At 44.0% G+C, this 22,039-nt stretch overlaps 1 protein-coding gene across 1 annotated transcript in view; it reads left to right on the plus strand.

Moving 5' to 3' along the window:
* LOC126248072 (argininosuccinate synthase) overlaps positions 1–22,039 on the plus strand; it is a 174,181-nt gene that overhangs the window by 145,562 nt on the left and 6,580 nt on the right. Inside the window, exons 7-9 of the mRNA XM_049948723.1 lie at positions 3,486–3,628; positions 17,343–17,481; positions 17,627–17,728. Coding sequence (XP_049804680.1) covers positions 3,486–3,628; positions 17,343–17,481; positions 17,627–17,728 — 384 coding nt within the window. The remainder of the gene's footprint in view (positions 1–3,485; positions 3,629–17,342; positions 17,482–17,626; positions 17,729–22,039) is intronic.

The raw sequence follows: 22,039 nt of genomic DNA on the forward strand, positions 1-22,039 counted from the left end.
AAGGGTAGAGCCACGGGTCGTAACACATCTAAAATGTAACGTCCAATGTTCAAAGTGCCGTCAATGCGAACAAGAGGTAACCGAGACGTGTAATAGATGGCACCCCATACCGTCTTGCCGGGTGATACGCCAGTATGGCAATGACGAATACACGCTTCCAATGTGCGTTCACCCCGATGTCGCCAAACACGGATGCGACCATTATGATGCTGTAAACAGAACCAGGATTCATCCGAAAAAATGAAGTTTTGACATTCGTGCACCCAGGTTCGTCGTTGAGTACACCACCGCAGGCGCTCCTGTCTGTGATGCTGCGTCAAGGGTAACCGCAGCCATGGTCTCCGAGTTGATAGTCCATGCTGCTGCAAAAGTCGTCGAACTGTTCGTGCAGAGCCCGCATCTCGTGGTCGTGCGGTAGCGTTCTCGCTTCCCACGCCCGGGTTCCCGGGTTCGATTCCCGGCGGGGTCAGGGATTTTCTCTGCCTCGTGATGGCTGGGTGTTGTGTGCCGTCCTTAGGTTAGTTAGGTTTAAGTAGTTCTAAGTTCTAGGGGACTTATGACCACAGCAGTTGAGCCCCATAGTGCTCAGAGCCATTTGAACCATTTTTGTTCGTGCAGATGGTTGTTGTTTTGCAAACGTCCGCATGTGTTGACTCAGGGATCGAGACGTGGCTGCACGATCCGATACAGCCATCCGGATAAGATGCCTGTCATCTCGACTGCTAGTGATACGAGGCCGTTGGGATCCAGCACGGCGTTCCGTATTACCCTCCTGAACCCACCGATTCCATATTCTGCTAATAGTCATTGGATCTTGACCAACGCGAGCAGCACTGTCACGATACGTTAAACCGCAATCGCGATAGGCTACAATCCGAGCTTTATCAAAGTCGGAAACGTGATGGTACGCATTTCTCCTCCTTACACGAGGCATCACAACGACGTTTCACAAGGCAACGCCGGTGAACTGCTGTTTGTGTATGAGAAATCGGTTGGAAACTTTCCTCATGTTAGCACGTTAATGTACCAGCATTTCACATTTGTAATGACTTACCTCACGCTTAAGTTAAACTGTGATCTTGCAAAGTTAATCACTTAAATATGTTACCTAGACAAAAGCATTCCCAAAATTTCATTACTCTACGTTAATTACATTTTGGTGCCGCGATTTTATTCCGTCAGTGTACATAATTTACAGCAAGGGTTCTAACACACTGCCCCCCCCCCCCCAAAGTTAGTTCTACATCTGACGGCGATTCTCCGTCCAAGGAAACATGCTGCGTCCTCTCTACCGAGATGTCCTAATGTATTTACAAATTTAGCTTAATACCTCAACCGACCGCATTTTGGGTAATAAGCTTATGTGTCGTATCGTACTGAGTGAAGTGCTTTGCAGAAGTCAAGAAATACTGCATTTACCTGGCTCCCTTGGTCCATGGCTTTCAGAATGACACTAAAGAAAAGCTCGTGGTTGGTTTCATATGACCGATGTTTTCGAAATAGTGATGGTTGGCCTGGAGGAGATCTTTCTGTTCCAAATATCTTACTACATCTGAGCTCAGCACATGTTTTTAGTTTCTACTACAGTTTTGGATCGCTTCCGTTTTGACTTGCTCAATCATGCGATTAATCACACCTCGTCTCTTGTATTATATAGTTATTATATAGTTTAGCTTGTTAGTCCAGCTGGCGTTAATAATAGTCTGTAGTCTGCGAGTAGATCCCATAGGGTTAATAGCCTCAAGAAGGGAGATACATACATTTGATTTCTCCATCGGAAAGTAATTAAGCCCTCATGGTCCGACAGGTTTACCGTAAGTTTCTATACTACATATGTGACAAACTGTCTCCACCTCTAGGTGTCATCTATCTAACGTGTGTCAGTCGAACTACGATGTGTCCCATAAAAGTCAAAGGAAAGGCATAACACCGACACCATGATGAAACAATGGGTGATACACGTGCAAAATTAGTCCAATATCTCTGACGTCAGATTATTCGGAGACCAAGTAGATACAAGGTCTCTTAATAACTGACTGTGCTCTGTTCCTCTGTGACGAAATCGTGGGGAATTAAACAAAAAACATTTTTTTATTAAATTATATATCAGTAGGTAATATGTAAAGCATGCAGCATCTTGTTAATTTACTTTATTCTCGAATTCTGAAACTGCCTTATCACGTCGTGACTTGGATAATCTTCCTTACGATTTCATATTGCATACCTTCCCATTTTCGTCCTTCCGGTCGTTTTAAAACACTTTTTACAATGGATAAACTTTTTACCGTAATTCGATTTATTTTGTGACGGACCACTCCCCAGTTTTAATTTCTTTTTTTTCTTTTCTGACCAGATCACCTCAAATGTTTTCACTCTTTCACCTTGGAATCTTTCCATATTCAATATTTTTCCCTAAACACTTCTCTGTCAGTTGTTTCATCAGCTTTTATGTTATTTTTTTGTAAATCGTTTTTCGCTTCGTGGATCCAACTTGTTCTTGACTTTTTATTCCACAAATATTTGAAGACCTTTTTCTTTAAACTACTGTCTTGCATTCGATATAAAGGTCCACAAAACACCACTTTTCTTTTCCTCATTACTTTTCATATGTTAACTATGTTTCGATAAGTTTCATCATTACTCGTCATTTCCAACTTCCCATAGTTTTTCGTGGGCGTAATATTTTCCTAATGATTCCCTTCTCTAGTATTTCTAATTTATCGGTATTAAAGTGTAATACTAACCTTTCACTTGCATGTAGACATTCTGGCTTCACTGCTTTATTGTAATACTTTTTTTTCAATATTAGACACGCATTTTTTTAGTATAATAGTCTTTAGTTCTACCATATGGCCTTCTCATTTTCTGTATCCTTTCCGCGATAGCGGTTTTTCTAAGCCATTTTCTTGGATTATCTCCCGATGATGATTAAATTTCTTGTCTGTCTTTTGTTGGCCATTTTCTGTTTTTAAAACTTTCGGTGTATTTTTAATGTCTGTTAAGTTTATTTATTTATTTATTTTTTCTGCAGTACTTCATAAGCATACTGGCAATTTCTTCTAAAATATTATTGTTTCTTCATTTAATTGATAAGACAGATAGTCTTTCTGAGGCCGAGTGAAATGTGTGCCCTGTAATGGCATCCCCTTCGTATTTGTGATTGATGGTTTTGCCATTAAAGATTTTTCAGAGAATCTGATTTCTCGAACTGCTGAAATTTGAATTTTATTTTTTTCTAAAATGATCTCTAGTTCTTTTTGTTTCCAGTGTTGAGCAAAGAATTTACATTTAATTTAAAGGGTTTAAAAATAACTATTTCTTAAAATTTGTTTTAGAAGGATCCCGAGGATGCTCTGATTCAAATCTCTGCTGTTGCTGGGACTTTTCGAATTGCCATCTGGGGCACTGCATTAGTTTAGTCTGATTTATTAAATTTATACAAATTTATTAAATTTATACAAATTTCTCTGGTCCTCATTTAACAGGTATTCCAGTTGGGGTGAAGAACATAACAACAGGAGAAGATGAAACCAATCCACTGAAATTATTCAAACTGCTGAACAAGCTCGGTGGCCTCTACGGTGTTGGCAGAATAGACATCGTCGAAAACAGATTCCTCGGACTCAAGGTAAATAAGTACTGTAACAAGTTGTATAGATATTTCACATCTGAAAGTAAGTTTCTGTGAATATTCTAAGGGAATCAAAAAGCTTATCGCATAGTTTTAATGTCGAACAAAATTAACGCATAGAAATAACGGCAAGGCTTCCACGGCATTGATTTTTACTCCATAATAGAATCCTATATAGAGGGAGAGGCTGCTATGACAGGAAACTCAGAGTGTATCGAGAACGACTATATACATCCGTGTGCTAGATTATAGAGGGCAATGTGGCGCGTTTTCTGACGTATGCGATTCATTTTTCTCATCGTTAACGAGGTAGGGTACCAACAATGTTCTTTAATGGAACTATATATTTTTGTATCGAAGGAAAGATCCTTCAAAGCGGACTTCAGTGACATAACCTGTGTGGAAATTGAACAAGCAGTACAAGATAAGAGCGTAACAACCACTGTCCCACTGCCAGGGGAGGAAGATATGTCCTGCTGCACGAAATGTAAGCCATCGCATAACTCGGATACTATTCTTGTGTTTATTATTATTATTACTGTCATATCAAGTTCTCAAAATGTGAACTTGAGCATTGACCCATGGTATAAAGCGATTCCGGAGAGACATACCGCACGTTGACTATCATCTGGACTTATCGCAGCACAGGGCTGTGTTTTACTATATTTCGTATCTTCGAGAGACTTTGTTTCTAAATAGTCTCCTTCTTTTAATTTTCTCCATTGATAAAATTTCTGAAGCGTTAAGTCTGGTGAGCATGCAGGTAATCTTGCGTGTATCGAAACATCTAACTGCCTCCAAATATTCTCTTAAGATGGGTTGTAATTATCTTTGTGCAATAGCGGGACATCGTCATGTTGGTACCACGGGATTTCCCTATGTCTTGTGAGATTCCACGTGGATTGTGAGATTTCTACGAGGATACTAGATCCTTAAGGCTACTTAGAGTCCCATGACTAAAGTGGGGACCAGTGATACAATTCATGAAAAGCCCACGCCGTTCGTTGTTTATCTAGTACCCTAGGCCAGCGTGGATTTTCAACCGAACATTAAGCATATTGCGAAGATTAATTTGACCACCGTTTGCAAATGATGCTGGGACATGAACGTCGTGCCAGGCTAATGACAGTTGATACTTTGTGATACCTGTCGCAGATATTTGACGAGCCAATCTATTAGAAATAGCGGATTGTTACCAACAATTAGTATATCTCGAAAGCCACAGACGGCAGAGCTGTAGCTCCTTGAAAACAGTCTTGTGTCTGGTGCAAACAAGTCAACCACCTACCGTATATCAGTAGGTGGCACGTCCTCTCAGGAGTGCCACATTGGTCAATCCTACTCTCAGTTTTGTTTTTCTTGTATGCCGATTATATTTCGTCGGTTCTGTGCTTCTGTGGTATCATTTTTATGCCGACTACTTTCAGCTTTACTTGAGTCGTGGACCTGAAGACATAATACCGTGGTCGTCTATATGAATGATGATCTGTCGTCAGTGAGCGTGGGCGCAAAACCTGGGACATAAACTAAATGCCAAGAAAGATTTGTCTGTGTTCATACACTGTCTGCATGTTACTTCAGACATGCACGCAAGGAACAGACACTGTTTCACGATTCACAGCTGTTGTAAGTATTACCAAAAGGATTCACAAATTACGAATACGTTTTGACGTCAGTTGTATGTTTTATTAGTGGCACATGAAAATTTGTGCCGTACTAGGACTCGAATCCGGACTTCCCGCCTAACCCGAGCGGCCGTCTTAAACATTCTTTTTCCTATTAAAATAAAAGAAACACAAAAGATTGAAACAAAATATGACATTCAATTTGTAATTTTGATTTATAGAGGATTGTAATTCCTTTACTCAATTCCTTGTGGAATTTTCATGATGAATTACACTCCTGGAAATGGAAAAAAGAACACATTGACACCGGTGTGTCAGACCCACCATACTTGCTCCGGACACTGCGAGAGGGCTGTACAAGCAATGATCACACGCACGGCACAGCGGACACACCAGGAACCGCGGTGTTGGCCGTCGAATGGCGCTAGCTGCGCAGCATTTGTGCACCGCCGCCGTCAGTGTCAGTCAGTTTGCCGTGGCATACGGAGCTCCATCGCAGTCTTTAACACTGGTAGCATGCCGCGACAGCGTGGACGTGAACCGTATGTGCAGTTGACGGACTTTGAGCGAGGGCGTATAGTGGGCATGCGGGAGGCCGGGTGGACGTACCGCCGAATTTCTCAACACGTGGGGCGTGAGGTCTCCACAGTACATCGATGTTGTCGGCAGTGGTCGGCGGAAGGTGCACGTGCCCGTCGACCTGGGACCGGACCGCAGCGACGCACGGATGCACGCCAAGACCGTAGGATCCTACGCAGTGCCGTAGGGGACCGCACCGCCACTTCCCAGCAAATTAGGGACACTGTTGCTCCTGGGGTATCGGCGAGGACCATTCGCAACCGTCTCCATGAAGCTGGGCTACGGTCCCGCACACCGTTAGGCCGTCTTCCGCTCACGCCCCAACATCGTGCAGCCCGCCTCCAGTGGTGTCGCGACAGGCGTGAATGGAGGGACGAATGGAGACGTGTCGTCTTCAGCGATGAGAGTCGCTTCTGCCTTGGTGCCAATGATGGTCGTATGCGTGTTTGGCGCCGTGCAGGTGAGCGCCACAATCAGGACTGCATACGACCGAGGCACACAGGGCCAACACCCGGCATCATGGTGTGGGGAGCGATCTCCTACACTGGCCGTACACCACTGGTGATCGTCGAGGGGACACTGAATAGTGCACGGTACATCCAAACCGTCATCGAACCCATCGTTCTACCATTCGTAGACCGGCAAGGGAACTTGCTGTTCCAACAGGACAATGCACGTCCGCATGTATCCCGTGCCACTCAACGTGCTCTAGAAGGTGTACGTCAACTACCCTGGCCAGCAAGATCTCCGGATCTGTCCCCCATTGAGCATGTTTGGGACTGGATGAAGCGTCGTCTCACGCGGTCTGCACGTCCAGCACGAACGCTGGTCCAACTGAGGCGCCAGGTGGAAATGGCATGGCAAGCCGTTCCACAGGACTACATCCAGCATCTCTACGATCGTCTCCATGGGAGAATAGCAGCCTGCATTGCTGCGAAAGGTGGATATACACTGTACTAGTGCCGACATTGTGCATGCTCTGTTACCTGTGTCTATGTGCCTGTGGTTCTGTCAGTGTGATCATGTGATGTATCTGACCCCAGGAATGTGTCAATAAAGTTTCCCCTTCCTGGGACAATGAATTCACGGTGTTCTTATTTCAATTTCCAGGAGTGTATAAATTAAAACAGGTATTTGAAAAAAAAAGGAAACAAAAGTAGAATAGACGGGTCTCGAACCAGGGTCGCCTGGACAGGAGTCTGCTCGGTTGCCACTTTTTTTAAAAATTCTGTCGTCTTCCTTTTTTTATTTATTTTTTTGGTGCATTCTGTCTTCCTCCTTTTTTTCAGTAATCTTTATTGAACAAAGTTCTTCAAGGTACTATTTAAACATATAGAAATGATTGTTAGTTAAACAAAAAATATTAGAAAAACATTAAATACAACAAAATATAACATATTCTGTCTTCTTCTTTCCTTTTTTTGAGGGGGGGGGGGGGGTGGGGGTCAAGGAAGACGCTGCGGAGATAACCGGCAAAAATTTGTCGGTAAGATGGGTTTCGGGTGAGGGTGCTATGCACGGTCACAACTTTGTACCAGAAGTCAAGGACTGTATGCGGACCACTCTGAAAGAGGTATTCTAAAGCCTGTCCTCGAAACCAGATTAGTGTATGGTACTTAGCAAGAGGGTAGTGAAATGTCTGGGGCAACAACAAGAAATCTGGGGTTATCGTCGTTGGCGGGGCACGGAGGTAAACGCACACGATTCGTTGGATGAGGAGCCATACGTTTCGTTTCAGGGGGTACGTAAGACGCTGCTCGTCTGTGTCTTCGAGCTGACAGTCAGGGCAGAGTGGGGAGGTGGCCAGTCCTATGCGATGAAGTCGACTATTAGTCGGGAATTTGCCATAGACTAAAACATACCAGCGTGCAGACACAGACGACGGTAAAAAGGGTGCATGCACACACCCCCAGACCGTTCGCCAGTTAATGTCAGTGTGCTGTAGCACCATGGGGTCGCAAGGGTTGGACAGCATAAACAAACGATAATAATCTCTTGTACGGGGAGGACGGGTGACTGGAAGATCAGCCCGAGCGTAGCTGAGTTCTATGAAACAATTGGCGACGTGGTACAATAATGGAGAAATAGGTGCCACAGTGAGCGGTGGATCGAGAGAAAACCATTTCGGTTATCCGTGCGCGTCTCCCGGGCCGCCCCAAACTTCCATATGTCATGTTGTCCGTATCAAATGGTTCAAATGGCTCTGAGCACTATGGGACTCAACTGCTGTGGTTATCAGTCCCCTAGAACTTAGAACTACTTAAACCTAACTAACCTAAGAACATCACACACACCCATGCCCGAGGCAGGATTCGAACCTGCGACCGTAGCAGCAGCGCGGCTCCGGACTGGAGCGCCTAGAACCGCACGGCCACCGCGGCCGGCCGTTGTCCGTATCCCCTATGCTCGCACTTTGTAATTCCACACAGGGAGAGAAATTTTCATTATCGCTCTTTTTGCCCGTCGAGGCAGATGTACCAATGAATCACACAATGTCGGTGTTTATACAGTGTCTGTATGTTACACATATTGTGCAGATTGTTGATATGCATGCCTCTACGGGATAAAATGGGGATAATAAAAATTTTTCTCTCTCCGTGAGGAATTACGAAGTGCGAGCATAGGGGAAATGGACAAAATGACAAATGGAAGTTTGGGTCGCTCCGGGAGACGTGCACGGATAGCCGAAATGGTTAAGACGGCCACTCGGATAAGCGGGAAGTCTGGGTTCGAGTCCTGATCTGGCCCAAATTGTCATGTGTCGCTTATGAAATATAGCCTACAGTTTTCCTCAAAACATATTCGCAGTTTCGTAATAAATACAAGAATGTGATAAGTTATCTTGTATCCTGTCAGAAATTCGTGAGTTCAGAGGTCCACGAACAATTGCCTCCTCTTCTGTTCGAAAGTATTCCAATAATATATCAGGCAACAGCGAAGAACTTCGGTGTCACTTTGGATGAACACCTCAAGTAGGCAGAAAATATTGTCGCCATCTGCCAGAAGACTTCCGCTCGCCTCTGTGTCTTCAAAAATTTCGGACGGTATTTTCACACGATGTGAAACGGGAACTCGTTCTACCGAACCTTTTGCTATTGTCACGTAATTCAACACGGCACGATTAGTAAAACAGTAGGCGGTTACAACTAACCGTGAATTCTTGTATGCGTTACACTTGCAGCATTCATCTGTATGACCATGTCAGTGCTTCCTACTCCCAGTTAGGTTTGTTGCGCCCAGAAAAGTCACGTGACTACCGTACACTATGTATATTTCATCGGCTCCCCACTGCGCAAGCCCCCACCACAGTATCTCGCCTCAGAGCTTAAATAATCGTCACCTCATCATAAGCTAAACACAAGGTCCTACTTACCTAGTATCCTAACTGTGCCCATTCATAAAATAGAAACATTGGCAAACTCCATCTCTGTTGTTGGTCCCTGCCGTTCGAACAAGCTGCCCTGCTCTTTGCGCACAGTTCAGTGCTTTCTTATAAGAAGGAGCCGAAGCTCTTCTTCACCCTCATCACGTTTCCCCAAAGATATATGACTACCTTCTCTTCTGTCAGATAGTAAAATCAGTGCTGCAAACTTCACCCAGTTACGCTTCTTTCTCCTTTCCTTCCTCTAAGAATCACACCACTTTTTTCTTTCCTCATATTCACATTATCTGTGTGTTTATCGCGATATTCTTTACCTCCCTCTTTTCATACCCACTTCTGCAAGCGCTCATCATTAAAACCTACCGTCCCTTAATTTCTAATTATTGTCATGTACGAATATAAACTGTGTGTGTTTTTTATCTGCACAAATGAAATTTTATTTTGTAAATTAAGTATAACGTACTAATAGTAAAACGTGTAACGTTAAATATGTGCAACGCCTTGTTAGATGTAAGAGAGGATCTGATGCCCATAATCTTGCCAAGATAAATAAACCAATAATTTTAAAAAAATGAATAAAAACTGGAAGCCATCTCCAGCGGACATTTCTTATTTATGCATTTGCTGCTGCCGTTTACAAATGACTTGCCACCTAGTTGAAATATTACATGCACAGAACGTGTAAAATATTTGATATTTCTTATTTGTAATAAGGATTAGTAATATTGCAGCTTTAAAATCTTAATAGACTTAAAAGTAATTAAGAAATAAAAATCTTAAAATTAATGATTTATGAACAGGAGATAGTAATTTAGGAAGATGGAAAGAGGTTATGACATATTATCACTTTATGACATCTTATAAATTCGGAAAAAGTTACTAAAATAGCGAGAATCTTGCATTTCAGAAGAAGAAATAAAAGAAAATAGGAAAGTAAGTAGACTTGTATTAGAGATCCTACCATCTAGCTATCTCGGGTGTCAGGACTCGGCAAATCATCGAGCCTGTCATATTCGAGGTAACGTACAAAATACATCTTTAATACTAATTTGATAAATTTTTGTGCCAGATGTGTATTGTATTACTCTTATATTACATTTGTTACAGGTTATTTGTGCTTTATACAGAGCATAATTAATACATTATTAAACGGACAGCACAGCAGCTTCTAATCTGGCCTCACGTATCACCTATTAAAAGTAAATAGGCTAAGGATGCTTCGGAATGGCCCCATTAGTGTCCTTCCTCAGTCACTACTACTGAATTGTAGGGCTAGAGCAAAGCAATTCCAAAAGCAACGCCCTGCACCTATATCTACATCAATACTCCGCAAGCCACCTTATGGTGTTTGGCGGAGGGCGCTTCGTGTACCATTGTCGCTTCCCTCTTTCCTGTTTCAGTCGCGAATGATTCGCGAGAAGAAGGATTGCTGGTAACCATCCGTCTGAGCTCGAATCTCTTTGATTTTGCATTTATGGTATTTCGCGAGACATACATAAGAATGCGATATATTGCTTGACTCTTCCATGAACGGAACTCCCGGAATTTTGACAGTAAACTACGTCGTGATGCAGAACGCATCTCTTGCAGCGTCTGCCATTGGAGTTGGCTAATCAGATCCATGCACTTTCGAGCTTATTAAATGAACCTGTAACGAAACGGGCTGCTCTTCTTTGGACCGCCGGCCGGGGTGGCCGAGCGGTTCTAGGCGCTTCAGTCGGGGAGCGCGCGACCGCTACGGGCGCGGATGTGTGTGCTGTCCTTAGGTTAGTTAGCTTTAAGTACTTCTAAGTTCTATGGGACTGATGACCTCATATGTTAAGTCCCATGGTGCTCAGAGCCATTTGAACCATCTTCTTGGACCTTTTTTATTTCCGCGATCGATTCTAATGGCACGGATCCCAGACTGACAAGCAATATTCAGTTACAACCCGTACGAGTGTTTTGGAAGCTACCTACTTTGTGGGTCGACTACATCTCTCGAGGAGTGCCAATGAATCTCATTTTGGCATCTGCCTTACACGCGATTAGTTCTATGTGGTCGTCCCGCTTCAAATAGCTCCGTACGCATACTACTAGATATTTTATCGATGTGACCGCTGACCGCGACTATTCTCCGTCGAGTACAATAACAGGTATTTGTGCCTATTTATGCGCAAAGTGTTATAGTTGTTTATGTTGAGTGTCAGCTGCCACTCCTTGCACTATGTGGTGATACTCCACAGGTCTTCCCTCATTTCACTACAATTTCCAAGCGTTGCGACTTCTCTTTATACAACAGCATCATTCATGAAAAGCCTCATGGAAAAATGGCTCTGAGTACTATGGGACTCAACTGCTGAGGTCATTAGTCCCCTAGAACTTAGAACTAGTTAAACCTAACTAACCTAAGGACATCACAAACATCCATGCCCGAGGCAGGATTCGAACCTGCGACCGTAGCGGTCTTGCGGTTCCAGACTGCAGCGCCTTTAACCGCACGGCCACTTCGGCCGGCAAAAGCCTCATGGAACTGCAGACGTCATTCGCTAGCTCATTCATATGCAAGGTGGATCAGAACTCCACCGACAAACTTACAGAGGGTGTTCAGGGATGCCTTCTGAGTATTTTGGTGTAATGGACACACTCTCTCCAGTAGACCCGCCAGGGTAGCCGAGAGCGCGCCGGCACGGTAGCTCAGCATGTTCGGTCAGAGAGCCGGTTGGCCTCTGTCATAAAAAAAAACTGAGTGAAAGGATCAACAAAACGAACTTGACTGGATGTCATGTGACGTCCGCAAGGACCAAACACAACGATCAACAACGAACAAAATGAAAAAAAAAAAAAAAAAAAGCGCTAACGCGCTGCTTCCTGGACTCGGGTAGGCGCGCCGGCCCCGGATAGAATCCGCCCGCCAGATTAAGGACGAGGGCCGGTGTGCCGACCAGCCTGGATGTGGTTTTTAGGCGGTTTCCCACATCCCGCTAGGTGAATACCGTGCTGGTCCCCACGTTCCGCCTCAGTTACACGCGTCGCAGACATTTGAAACACGTTCGCACTATTCCACGTTTTACACTAGATGCAGACAGCTGGGGTACACTGATTCCATCCCTGAGGGTACGGGGTGCGGCAGGAAGGGCATCCGGCCACCCCTTACACTAACATTGCCAAATCCGTTCTAACCGCGCCGACCCTGCGATCGCTGTGGGACTATGGCGTAAGCGAAACAAAGAAAGGACACACTCTCTCCAGTGGTACGCTAGAGAATTATTGCATTTCGTTTGGTAGCTTGCATAATTAGCTTTGTATCTGTATTGCACTCAAAACAGTGCACAACGGTGCAAATGTCGACAAAATGTGCTCTATGTCTTGTCTGGAAACAAATTTGTTCCATTCACTGATGGTACTTGTTGTAAACAGTAATGTCCAATTTAGTCTATGCCCTCAAACTTGAATTCAGCACTGCTCGGCTATGTCTTGGGCTTGTTTTTTTCGACAATCATATTTTACGTTAACAGTGATACATAGCAGTAAAGATGGATTTAGTGATGACGAGTAGCCCTCTTGTATGGGCTCGCTGAATGCAGCGGAAGAGCCACACAACGACGTTGTGCAGCGCTATTGCTCTACAGAGGGCAACCCAGTCGCAGTACTGCAGCATCACACCGAGGTGCGAAAGTCATGGGACACACATACAGATGGCGGGAGTATCTCATGCACGAGGTATAAAAGGACAGTGTACTGGTGGAGCTGACATTTGTACTCAGGTGTTTCATAAGGAAAGGTTTCCGACGTGACGTGATTATGGCCGGACGACGCGAATTAACAGACTCTGAACGCGGAATGAGAGCTGTAGTTGTATTGCATTGTATTGTATGGGAATGGGGACCTAGAAACGACGGAGAGGCTTCGTCCTCGTCGTAGCCCGCAGTGGTACACAACCCCACAACACTCACTGCACCGCCGCCCCACACCGAACCCAGGGTTATTGTGCGGTTCGGCCCCCAGTGCCCAGTGGACCCCCCCCCCCCCCCTCTCCGCCCCTGGGAACGTCTAACACCAGACGAGTGTAACCCCAATGTTTGCGTGGTAGAGTAATTATGGTGTACGCGTACGTGGAGGGGAAGTGTTTGCGCAGCAATCGCCGACATTGTGTAACTGAGGCGGAATAAGGGGAACCAGCCCGCATTCGCCGAGGCAGATGGAAAACCGCCCTTTAAACCATCCACAGACTGGCCGGCACATCGGACCTCGACACTAATCAGCCGGGCGGATTCGTGCCTGGTACCGGCACGCCTTCCCGCCCGGAAAGCAGTGTGTTAGACCGCACGGCTAACTTGGCGGGCTAGAGATGTAGTTAGACGCATGGGACATTTAATTTCGGAAATCGTTAGGGACTTCAATATTCCGAGATCCACAGTGTCAAGAGTGTGCCGAGAATACCAAACTTTAGGCATTACATCACGATGGACAGCGCAGTGGCCAACAGACTTCGCTTAACGACCGAGAGCAGCGGCGTATACGTAGAGTTGTAAGTGCTAACAGACAAGCAACACTGCGTGAGATAACTGCATAATTCAATATGAGAAAAATATCCGTTAGGACAGTGCGGTGAAATCTGGTCTTAATGGGCTATGTTAGCAGATGACCAAAGCGAATGTCTTTGTTAACTGCACGACATCGCAACCATATCGGTTGGGCCCTGGACGACTGGAAAACCGTGGCCCGGTCAGATGAGTCTTGATTTCAGTTGGTAAGAGCTGATGGTAGGATCCGAGGTTGTGCAGACCCCACAAAGCCATGGACCCAAGTTGTCAACAAGGCACTGTGCAAGTTGGCCGCGCGCTCTTGGGCGCGATGTCGCTGATTGCGAGGTTCCTCCCCCCCGGAGGTTCGAGTCCTCACCCGGGCATGCCTGTGTGTGTGTGTGTGTTGTTCTTAGCATAAGTTAGTTTAAGTTAATTAAGTAGTGTGTAAGCCTGGGGACAGATGACCTCAGCAGTTTGGTCCCTTAGGAATTCACACACATTTGAACAGTTTTTTGCAAGCTGGTGGCTCCACAATAGTGTGGGCTGTGTTTACACGGAATGAGCTGGGTCCTCTGGTCCACCTGAACCGATCATTGACTGCAAATGGTTATGTTCTGCTACTCGAAAAGCCGGCCGGTGTGGCCGAGCGGTTCTAGGCGCTTCAGTCTGGAACCGCGTGACCGCTACGGTCGCAGGCTCGAATCCTGCCTCGGGCATGGATGTGTGTGACGTCCATAGGTTAGTTACGTTTAATTAGTTCTAAGTTCTAGGCGACTGATGACCTCAGAAGTTAAGTCGCATAGTGCTCAGAGCCACTTGAACCATTTTTTTTGCTACTTGAAAACCATTTGCAGTCATTCGTGGACTTTATCGTCTCAAACATCGATAGAATTTTTATGAATGACAATGCGCCATGTCATAGGGCTACAGTTGTTGACGATTAGTTTTAGGAACATTCTGGAAAACTCGAGGGAATTATTTGGCCACCCAGACCGCCCAGCGTGAATCCCATCGACATTTACGTGACATAATAGAGAGATAAGTTCGTACACAAAATCCTGCACCGGCAACACTTTCGCCACTATGGACGACTGTAGCGGTAGCATGGCTCGATATTTCTGCTGGGGACTTTCAACGACTTGTTGAGTCGATGCCACGTCCAGTTGCTGTACTGTCCCGGGAGAAAGAAGGTCCGACACGATATTAGGAGGTATCCCATGACTTTTGTCACCTCAGAGTATTCCGATGTGTCATAGTTCTGTTTTTCTGGTGATTCCATCAAGGCGGTGTAATTTTTGTTTCCATCTGTGTGCCTGTATATTTGCAGCTGTGTTCAGACTTGTGCACCAGGTGACTGGCTAGTTGTGCTGGGAAGGCAGGACGCACAGTAAGGAACCCGTTGTTTAGCATGCAAGATGCGGCCCGTCTTATGCGTGCAGAAGGGACTGGTTCTTGGAGCAAGCACTACATCGTTATGCAGATACACCAACGGTCGCTCGTCGGTCATTCGCGCGTACGTCTTTGGACTCACATTTCGTTCGATATCGTTCCAAAAACGGAATCAGATTCACTTCATCAATTAGATGGGTAAAATTTCATAGAAACACAAAAGCATTTTTACGGAAACCTACAATGCATGACTCCACCCACTAAAGCCGTAAAATCCACCGACAATTGGTGGGCTGCTGTCCGGTCATTAAGTGTTACAGCAAGTAAATGTGCTTTTCCTATGTTTCGATACTGATCACTATGTCACTGTCGCCTGAGTAATTGTCCAGAACAACAGTAAGTTCAAATGGGTTGCAATTGCGAATCTGAAAAACAAAACGTATGTAGTTTGTCAGCTAATACTATAGCCACATTAATCGTCAGTTACGAGACTGTGACACTGCTGAGATGAATGTACAACTGAAAGTCATGGATTCGATTTCGGGAGGTGTCAAGTTCAAATCCTGGGTCCAGTCGTCTCAGAGAAAATTGGCTCGCAGGGTTTCTGTTAATGACTTCTGGTGAAGAAAGATATATGGCAATAAATACGCGCCTTGGTCGATTTGGATCAACAACAGCAAGAAAACAAGAAAAGAATATGAAATTCTTGTAAAATACGGTTCCGTTCAAGTACGGTATATGTTTAAGGTTTCATCAAACCGTTCTAAAGCTTGTATAGTCCTCGTTTTTCCTTACAATTTTTCTCTGCATAATGTTGTCCATGTGTTTTCACTTAAGTTTCGCATCTTGTTTCTTGTTTCTGTTGCTGCTGTTAATGGCTGTCTAATATCTCCTGTGATCTCGGGTTGTTAGTCGGGTTGTACCGTCGTCTTGTCGCAACATTTCGACGAGTTTCCTACTTGTCATCTTCATGTGAAGTCTTTATATGTATTGTGCATAGTTTTTGAACATTAACACTATCATCAAATCATGCATCTGAGTATGCAGGGTGTTTAAAAAAGAAGCATGCGATGGATGCGACAACTTTTTTTGTGTTTTAGATCAAAATCTTTTCTCTGTAAAGACTGTTAAGGGTGTGACGGAGAGAGCGTTTTATTGTTTCATATATTAAGGTTTTATCCCGTTCCATTCACAGAATATAGTGTGGGAAATGTAACTGCTTCTCTGTGCGAGCAGTTAGTTAACTGAGTCTCTCTGCCAGATCTCTAGATGATACGTATTTTTCGATCTGGGAAATATTTGTAGTTTCTTAACTGAAAGATGCTTCTTTAAGCTTTTTAAGCATGTTCTCAGGAAATGAACGGCCGTCTTTCCTCAGAGGTCCGTCAGTAAAGATTTTGATACACTTTTTACAACTCAGACATATTTGTGGCCATTCACACTGCCCTTGTCGTTGAACGATCGACGTATTCTGTTAGTTACGGCTAGCAGGTGGCCTCCCTGAAATTCTTTCAGTACTCTCATTTCAGTTAACGTAATTAACTGCTAAAAATGGAAGGAAGATTAGACTTCAATGTCTTCCCAACGACTAGGGCATCAGAGACGAAGAACAAGCTCGGATTGGACTTGTGAGTGGGGTGATGCAGTGGTTAAGGCACTGGACTTGCACTCAGGAAGAACAGTCTATTAATACACGTCGGGCAATCCAAATTTAGGTATAGAATGGTTTCCCTAAATAGTTCGAAGTGAATTTCGGGTTGGTTTCTTTAAAACAGTAATGGCCAATTTCCTCTTCACCCTTGTGTAGTCTAAGCGTGTATTCCACTCTTAGACTGCGTGATCTGTGGGATGTTAAATCCTAATCTTCCTTACTTTTTTCGAATAGGCTGAGGATGAAGCAGAAAATATGCAGTGAAGTTTTCGAAGGAACTGTCCTGGCGATGTCAGACTGATTGCAGGAGACACCACCTTCACACAGAAAGAAACTTTGCATTTTTAGAGTTAATCCTGGGATGAACTGACGTGGACGCAAACCTCTGAGTATCTATATCACATAAGAAAAATTGTTATTGCAGAAAACTGCCAGTCTTTCTCGCATGGATTGTGGAACGTCTGTTTACTACATGTCGCTACGCCTGTGCTTTTTAATACATTTCTATTCCTGCCTAAAACTGCTCTCAAAATTCTAATACAGTGATGTATAACGACGCAATATTTTTTGTCTCCAGTCACGCGGTGTATACGAGACGCCCGCTGGTAAAATTCTGCATGACGCCCATCTGGACCTGGAGACTTTCTGCATGGATCGCGAGGTCCTTAGAGTTAAAACTTTTCTCAAAGACAAGATGTCAGATTATGTTTACAACGGTAAGAAACAAACTCTTTGCTTGGTTTAACTGTAGCTTTTCAGGTTACCTGAATTACAAATCTAAAGATAATCCGTCTTATTTTATGATGTATTGCCATATACAGATGGGGACTTAAGCTGATTGGTTGATTTTCGTCGTTTCAGGTTTCTGGTTCAGCCCGGAATGTAACTTTGTTCGCGAGTGCATAACTGCATCGCAAAGAAATGTCACAGGATGGGTGCAGGTGGAGCTCTTCAAGGGTTCAGGTATGCACAAATAGGGACACATTTTTACATCTCGCACAGCTGAGGAAAGCTGAAACTAACTACTCCATTTCAAGCGTACTACACATTGTATCGTCAGTTCTGCACATTGGACCCAGATAGTTTCTTGATTACAAGAGGATAAACTAAACCACATCGCCACAGAAATGTATACAGCGTGGACAAAATAAAATTGGCTCGGAAAATATTATAAGACTGACACGCAATTTTACCTTGTTAATGGACAGGAGAACAGCTCATCGCAGAAAAAACTGGGAAGCATGATTTCGATGCACCAGTTGCTGTCAAATGTGTGCCCATTCACAGCTCCCACGCGTTCTGCCCCGAGTACTTCGCTGTGCCGTTACATCTGAATGAATGAGAGGAGTAGACGTGATTAATGATCAGTTGAATGCAACACGGAATGGTGCTTACGAGAAAACAGCGCGTGTTGATTGTCGACTGTTAAGTGAAGCACAGTGGAAAACATATGCGAAACTGTTTCAGCAAGAGCTTAAAACTGTAAGTGTTTTGGCAAAATCTCCAGCAAAGTCTGCAATCCAAAACTTATTTTATATGTGTGACTATTCTCAGCACGTTCTGTGACGTTCGTTAGCAACGGTCAGTCCCACCTAGCACTTACTGTAAACACACTGACGAAAAAAAAAAAATTGCAGCACCGAGAACCAGTTGTGCGACATAAACGAAAATTCGTAGGCGCTAGGCGCTAGTAGCACACTCCCCCCCCCTCCCCCCCCCCCCCCCCCCACCAACCATCCGTCCACCGTGAACCACGGACCTTGCCGTTGGTGGGGAGGCTTGCCTGCCTCAGCGATACAGACAGCCGTGCCGTAGGGGCAACCACAACGGAGGAGGATCTGTTGAGAGGCCAGACAAACGTGTGGTTCCTGAAGAGGGGCAGCAGCCTTTTCAGTAGTTGCAGGGGCTACAGTCTGGATGATCGACTGATCTGGCCCTGCAACACTAACCAAAACGGCCTTGCTGTGCTGGTACTGCGAACGGCTGAAAGCAAGGGGAAACTACAGCCGTAATTTTTCCCGAGGGCATGCAGCTTTACTGTATGGTTAAATGATGATGGCGTCCTCTTGGGTAAAATATTCCGGAGGTAAGATCCCTTAATCGGGCAGGTAGGTTAGAAAATTTAAAAAGGGAAATGGATAGGTTAAAGTTAGATATAGTGGGAATTAGTGAAGTTCGGTGTCAGGAGGAACAAGACTTTTGGTGAGGCGATTGGGTTATAAATACAAAATCAAATAGGGGTACTGCAAGAGTAGGTTTAATAATGAATAAAAAAAGGAGTGCAGGTAAGCTACTACAAACAGCATGGTGAACGCATTATTGTGGCCAAGATAGACACAAAGCCCATGCCTACTACAGTAGTACAAGTTTATATGCCAACTAGCTCTGCAGATGACGAAGAAATTGAAGAAATGTATGATGAAATAAAAGAAATTATTCAGATAGTGAAGGGAGACGAAAATTTAATAGTCATAGGTGACTGGAATTCGGCAGTAGGAAAAGAGAGAGAAGGAAACATAGTAGGTGAATATGGATTGGGGGTAAGAAATGAAAGAGGAAGCCGCCTGGTAGAATTTTGCGCAGAGCACAACTTAATCATAGCTAACACTTGGTTCAAGAATCATAAAAGAAGGTTGTGTACATGGAAGAATCCTGGAGATACTGACAGGTTTCAGATAGATTATATAATGGTAAGACAGAGATTTAGGAACCAGGTTTTAAATTGTAAGACATTTCCAGGGGCAGATGTGGACTCTGACCACAATCTATTGGCTATGAACTGTAGATTAAAACTGAAGAAACTGCAAACAGGTGGGAATTTCAGAAGATGGGACCTGGATAAACTGAAAGAACCAGAGGTTGTACGGAGTTTCAGGGACAGCATAAGGGAACAATTGTCACAAATGGGGGAAAGAAATACAGTAGAAGAAGAATGGATAGCTTTGAGGGATGAAGTAGTGAAGGCAGCAGAGGATCAAGTAGGTAAAAAGACGAGAGCTAGTAGAACTCCTTGGGTAACAGAAGAAATATTGAATTTAATTGATGAAAGGAGAAAATATAAAAATGCAGTAAATGAAGCAGGCAAAAAGTAATACAAACATCTCAAAAATGAGATCGACAGGAAGTGCAAAATGGCTAAGCAGGGATGGCTAGAGGACAAATGTAAGGATGTAGAGGCTTATCTCACGAGGGGTAAGATAGATACTGCCTACAGGAAAATTAAAGAGACCTTTGGAGAAAAGAGAACCACTTGCATGAATATCAAAAGCTCAGATGGAAACCCAGTTCTAAGCAAAGAAGGGAAAGCCGAAAGGTGGAAGGAGTATATAGAGGGACCATACAAGGGCGATGTACTTGAGAGCAATGTTATAGAAAGGGAAGAGGATGTAGATGAAGATAAAATGAGAGATATGATACTGCGTGAAGAGTCTGACAGAGCACTGAAAGATCTAATTCGAAACAAGGCCCCCTGGAGTAGACAACATTCCATTAGAACTACTGACAGCCTTGGGAGAGCTAGTCCTGACAAAACTTTACCATCTGGTGAGCAAGCGAAATACCCCCCGACTTCAAGAAGAATACAATAACTCCAATCCCAAAGAAAACAGGTGTTGACAGATGTGAAAATTATCGAACTACCAGTTTAATAAGTCACAGCTGCAAAATACTAATGCGAATTCTTTACAGACGAATGGAAAAACCGGTAGAAGCCAATCTCGGGGAAGATCAGTTTGGATTCCGTAGAAATATTGGAACACGTGAGGCAATACTGACCCTACGACATATCTTAGAAGCTAGATTAAGGAAAGGCAAACCTACGTTTCTAGCATTTGTAGACTTAGAGAAAGCTTTCGACAATGTTGACTGGAATACTCTCTTTCAAATTCTGACAGTGGCAGGGGTCAAATACAGGAAGCGAAAGGCTATTTACAAATTGTACAAAAACCAGATGGCAGTTATAAGAATCAAGGGACATGAAATGGAAGCAGTGGTCGAGAAGGGAGTGAGACAGGGTCGTAGCCTATCCCTGATGTTATTCAATCTGTATATTGAGCAAGCAGTGAAGGAAACAAAAGAAAAGTTCGGAGTAGGTATTAAAATCCATGGAGAAGAAATAAAAACTTTGAGGTTCGCCGATGACATTGTAATTCTGTCAGAGACAGCAAAGGACTTGAAAGAGCAGTTGAACGGAATGGACAGTGTCTTGAAAGGAGGATATAAGATGAACATCAACAAAAGCAAAACGAGGAAAATGGAATGTAGTCGAATTAAGTCGGGTGATGCTGAGGGAATTAGATTAGGAAATGAGGCACTTAAAGTAGTAAAGGAGTTTTGCTATTTGGGGAGCAAAATAACTGATGATGGTCGAAGTAGAGAGGATATAAAATGTAGACTGGCAATGGCAAGGAAAGCGTTTCTAAAGAAGAGAAATTTGTTAACATCAAGTATAGATTTAAGTGTCAGGAAGTCGTTTCTGAAAGTATTTGTATGGAGCGTAGCAATGTATGGAAGTGAAACATGAACGATAAATAGTTTGGATAAGAAGAGAATAGAAGCTTTCGAAATGTGGTGCTTCAGAAGAATGCTGAAGATTAGATGGGTAGATCATATAACTAATGAGGAGGTATTGAAAAAAATTGGGGAGAAGAGGAGTTTGTGGCACAACTTGACTAGAAGAAGGGATCGGGTGGTAGGACATGTTCTGAGGCATCAAGGGATCACCAATTTAGTATTGGAGGGCAGTGTGGAGGGTAAAAATCGTAGAGAGAGACCGAGAGATGAATACACTAAGCAGATTCAGAAGGATGTAGGTTGCAGTAGGTACTGGGAAATGAAGAGGCTTGCACAGGATAGAGTAGCATGGAGAGCTGCATCAAACCAGTCTCAGGACTGAAGACCACAACAACAACAACAGTAGCACACTATGTGGATGCAAATCAGGTTTGCTTTAAATACCCACTGTACTGGTTGTGAGCTTTAGTTACCTTTGAGATAGGACATGGTGAGTTAATGTTAGTCAAGAATGGCTTTAAGCCGATTAGTACGCCATTATGGACACCTCACTTAATTTCAACGAGGTTGTGTAATAGGGCTACGAGAAGCTGGATGTTCCTTGCTCGATATTGCAGAAAGACTTGGCAGGAATGTAGCCACTATACACGATTGCTGACAGCCGTGGTCTCGAGAATGTGTGGTCGCAAGAAGACCAGGCTTCGGTCGGCCACACGGTATTATTGAGAAGGAAGACGATCACGTTCGGCGTATGAGTCTGGC

The sequence above is a fragment of the Schistocerca nitens genome, chromosome 3, assembly GCF_023898315.1.
Source record: "Schistocerca nitens isolate TAMUIC-IGC-003100 chromosome 3, iqSchNite1.1, whole genome shotgun sequence".
Classification (NCBI taxonomy): Eukaryota; Metazoa; Arthropoda; class Insecta; order Orthoptera; family Acrididae; genus Schistocerca; species Schistocerca nitens.